Source organism: Egretta garzetta, unplaced genomic scaffold (genome assembly GCF_000687185.1).
Source record: "Egretta garzetta isolate BGI_Z169 unplaced genomic scaffold, ASM68718v1 scaffold220, whole genome shotgun sequence".
NCBI lineage: Eukaryota > Metazoa > Chordata > Aves > Pelecaniformes > Ardeidae > Egretta > Egretta garzetta.
In genome coordinates, this window is record NW_009258414.1 from 1308057 (window position 1) to 1311478 (window position 3422).

Genomic DNA, 3422 nt, shown 5'->3' on the forward strand with positions numbered 1-3422 from the left:
CCCCCCCAGTTTTATTACTAATAGATTAAGTAACTGTAAGAGTTGTCTTCCTTGAGATATGCTCTGTGTTTTCAGAGTTCAGTCAGGGTACTGAGAGTCTCATGTTGAAGAAGTGTTTATATTCTATTTGGAGACACTTTTGTATTAAATGTATATTTTAGCATATTGTAAAGTTGGTTTTTTTCTAGTGAAGTTGCAGGTTTTGTCTCCTTTTGTACTGCTTTTTATTTTATTCCTTAGCTTTTTTTGTTTGTGTAGGTGGCCATTTAGAGTTGATACTCTTAATATTTACTAATACTCTAATGCTTTATTCAGCCAGTTATGACTTAGCCAGGAGGAAATTAGGCTTTCTTGCAACTGGGTCTTTACCCCAGCATGGAAAGTGAGCCTCTTTTGGGGGTGAGAATAATTTAGTTCACGCTACTTCAAACCCTGGTACCTTGGTTCCAGTCTGTCCCAAAAGCATGGTTGTTTTTCTGATGCAAGGAATCTTACACCAATCTTACAGGATTTGGCTTGAGACCACCAGCTTATTTTGTACAGGCAGTCAAGCCGCCGTCATATGGTAGCAGCTTTCATTCTACCAAATTGAATTTGATTTGAACCAATGACCTTGAGGTGCAAGGCTCTGTATCCTGTTACTTTTCCCTTGAGACACCCAGTCCTCCTTAGACTCTGATTTTACTACATGAATGAGCCTCCTGTCTGTTAACATTTGCGTTTAAATCTTGATGATAAATTGCAACTTAGAATTGCAGTGTGAACTTTGTCTGGTTGTTCACGCAATGTGTTAGGCATTTGGGCTACCTACTCCCCTTTTCTCGGCGTGGAGCAGGTGAGCCTTAGCTCGATGGGTTCAGGCACTTCCCACAGATGGCGGCACAGCACATCTCAATCATCAGACACTTCAAAACTGCTTCTTTTCCTTGTTACCCATTAGCCTCAATTTGAAATAATACCTGATGCGTGTTACTTTTTATTATTAGTTTCAAAATAACTTAAAAGCGGAGTATTTATCAGTGAAAAGTATTTTTAAATAGGTGAACATGAGTTTCAGGAAGCCTGAACACATAAACCAGTAAAATGTGCAACTGCTTTATGGTCCTTTCTAACAATAGCAGCTGACTTGCAATGAGAAAGCTATGGTTTCTGCTTCAATTCATTGAAATGGGCAAGGTATTTACCTCTGTGTACATGAAAAAGTATACATGATCGTACCTGCAGTGTTTAATACACAAGCATACAAAAATGTAAGCGTGTGAGCGGTTTGGTACTCAAGTAACAAAGTTTAGAACCATGTTGCTGAAACTCTGTCCCAACCAGCTGTGAACTGCTGATCAGCTGCTGATTGAGCTGAAAAGGAGCAACTTTTGGCAATTTCAGCTACCTTGTTGTGTTGGTGCAGTTCTTCATTGTTACATGTTCTTGATCCAGAACATGAATCGGAACTTAAAAATTCTAGGCTGGAAACATAGTCTAAATTCTGTGAATTAACCACACAAACTTAGCACCTGGTGAATAAATGAAGAAGTTCTGCTGAACGTCATGTCGGTCAGGAGATAGAATTGCATAGCAGGGCGGCAGATGTACATCCCATGAGACAAGCTGTAGAGGACAGGACTTGGGGGTCAGAAAGAATCATCACTTGTACAGCTCTCACATGAAGTGTTTAGAGGAGGAGATAGAAGGGAACAGAAGCATCTTTTGAAGGTGAAAGTGGCTGAATGATTTCTTCTTAAATCCTTCACAGACATACCTGGAAATGAAAGTTGTCTGCCAGGAATCATAGAGCACGTTTAACAAAGTTGAAGTTCCAAGATCAGTGTGCTATGCTGGGAGTATCTTGTAGCAGCTACATACCAAATCATGGGAAGGTGAGGCTTAGTGAAGCCTCAGCTGAAGGTAGAAAAAGTGTATAGGAGATTTCAATAAGCATGATATTCTTTGAGAGGCTCAGGAGATAAAAAGAATTATGCAAGAGGGAGATCTAGCATCAGGGTTGGTACCAAGCTTAGATATTAATGCTGTATGGAAGGTTTAAGAAGATTTGATGTGCTTATTCCCTCTGAGAGACTGCAACAAACTTGTACTTGTTTTTATTAATTGCTATTTGATTTCGTTATAGGAAAAGAATAATATTAAGTGGGCTTCCAGATGGGATTACATTTTGGAGTCCATGCCACATACAAACATCCAGTGGTTTAGGTAAGACTTGCATTTATTCAGTGAATAAACTTGAAGGGGAACACAAAGATTTCCTATTTGTGCTTCTACGGATATATAACTTCTGCTATGGTAGAACAAAGTCTGTTAGTTTTCAGGGAAGAAAAGTTTTTGTTGTCATATGTGAAGGAACTTTTACCATCTTCCATGTCTTGGGAGCAACTGTAGTATTGCATTTCACCAAAGGAATGCACCGTTGGTGTCCAAAAGGAAAGCAGCCTCCGTCATTTCATGCAACATCTCCATTCTGTAGAACTTTTGAGACGTTGCTGCTCTGCAGTGTTCTTGTTACTGTCTGGCTTTCTCTAGCTGCCAAGTGAGAGGTCCATATGCATGCTGCATGTTTTGTACTCAGCAGCTGCATGCAGTAAAAAGAAGGTTTGGGGTTTGGTTTGTTTTTTATGAGTAAAAGATGTATATGAAAAGCTCTTACTTCCCTCTGTACCACGCAAATGATATCAAGTAAGTATATAATTTATGTTGAAATGTTAATATTTTGCAATACAAAGTGTTTGAAAAGGCTAATCTGATTAAATATGTCTCCACAAAATATTAAGTGGCATGATGTAGATTTCATTAGTTGATAGATATAAAATCTACTTGACAAAGTTTGCTTTAAGAGCTGTAGCTGTTTCACTAGGGAAATTACTTCTGAGCTGTATAAGGAGGAAAATAAAGAAAAGCAATATGTAACTGTCTTGAGAATTAACAATATACCATAAAATACTATTCTTCTCACTTCTGTATTCTAAGAAATTATGAAGGTACAGAACTTAAAACAACTTATCCTCTCTGGATGGGAAAATACTGAAGGATCTGAATGACTTAAGGCTGTTCCTCAGACTTGAGCTGTACATGTGGTATGAATTGGAGTTCATGTCCTGAAACCTGAATAAGTGGATTGAAAGTCTGACTTTTTTCTTTATTTACAGTATAATGAATTCCCTCGTAATTGTTCTCTTCTTATCTGGCATGGTGGCTATGATCATTCTGAGGACTCTTCATAAAGATATTGCAAGATACAACCAGATTGACTCTTCTGTGAGTAAGATTCACAGCTCTTACATGAGCATATTTTTCTGGCAATAATGATGTCTATCAATTAGTTTTTAATACAATCTAAAGAGATGTATAACTACCAAGAATTTGATACATGGTCTTGTATCTGGGGGTTAAAAACAGCTTTATTGCTATTTCAT

General features: G+C 37.9%; 1 protein-coding gene across 1 annotated transcript in view; it reads left to right on the plus strand.

Moving 5' to 3' along the window:
* Positions 1-3422, plus strand: part of LOC104129887 (transmembrane 9 superfamily member 2) — a 32485-nt gene that overhangs the window by 9787 nt on the left and 19276 nt on the right. The window contains exons 8-9 of the mRNA XM_035898526.1: positions 2126-2205; positions 3156-3264. Coding sequence (XP_035754419.1) covers positions 2126-2205; positions 3156-3264 — 189 coding nt within the window. The remainder of the gene's footprint in view (positions 1-2125; positions 2206-3155; positions 3265-3422) is intronic.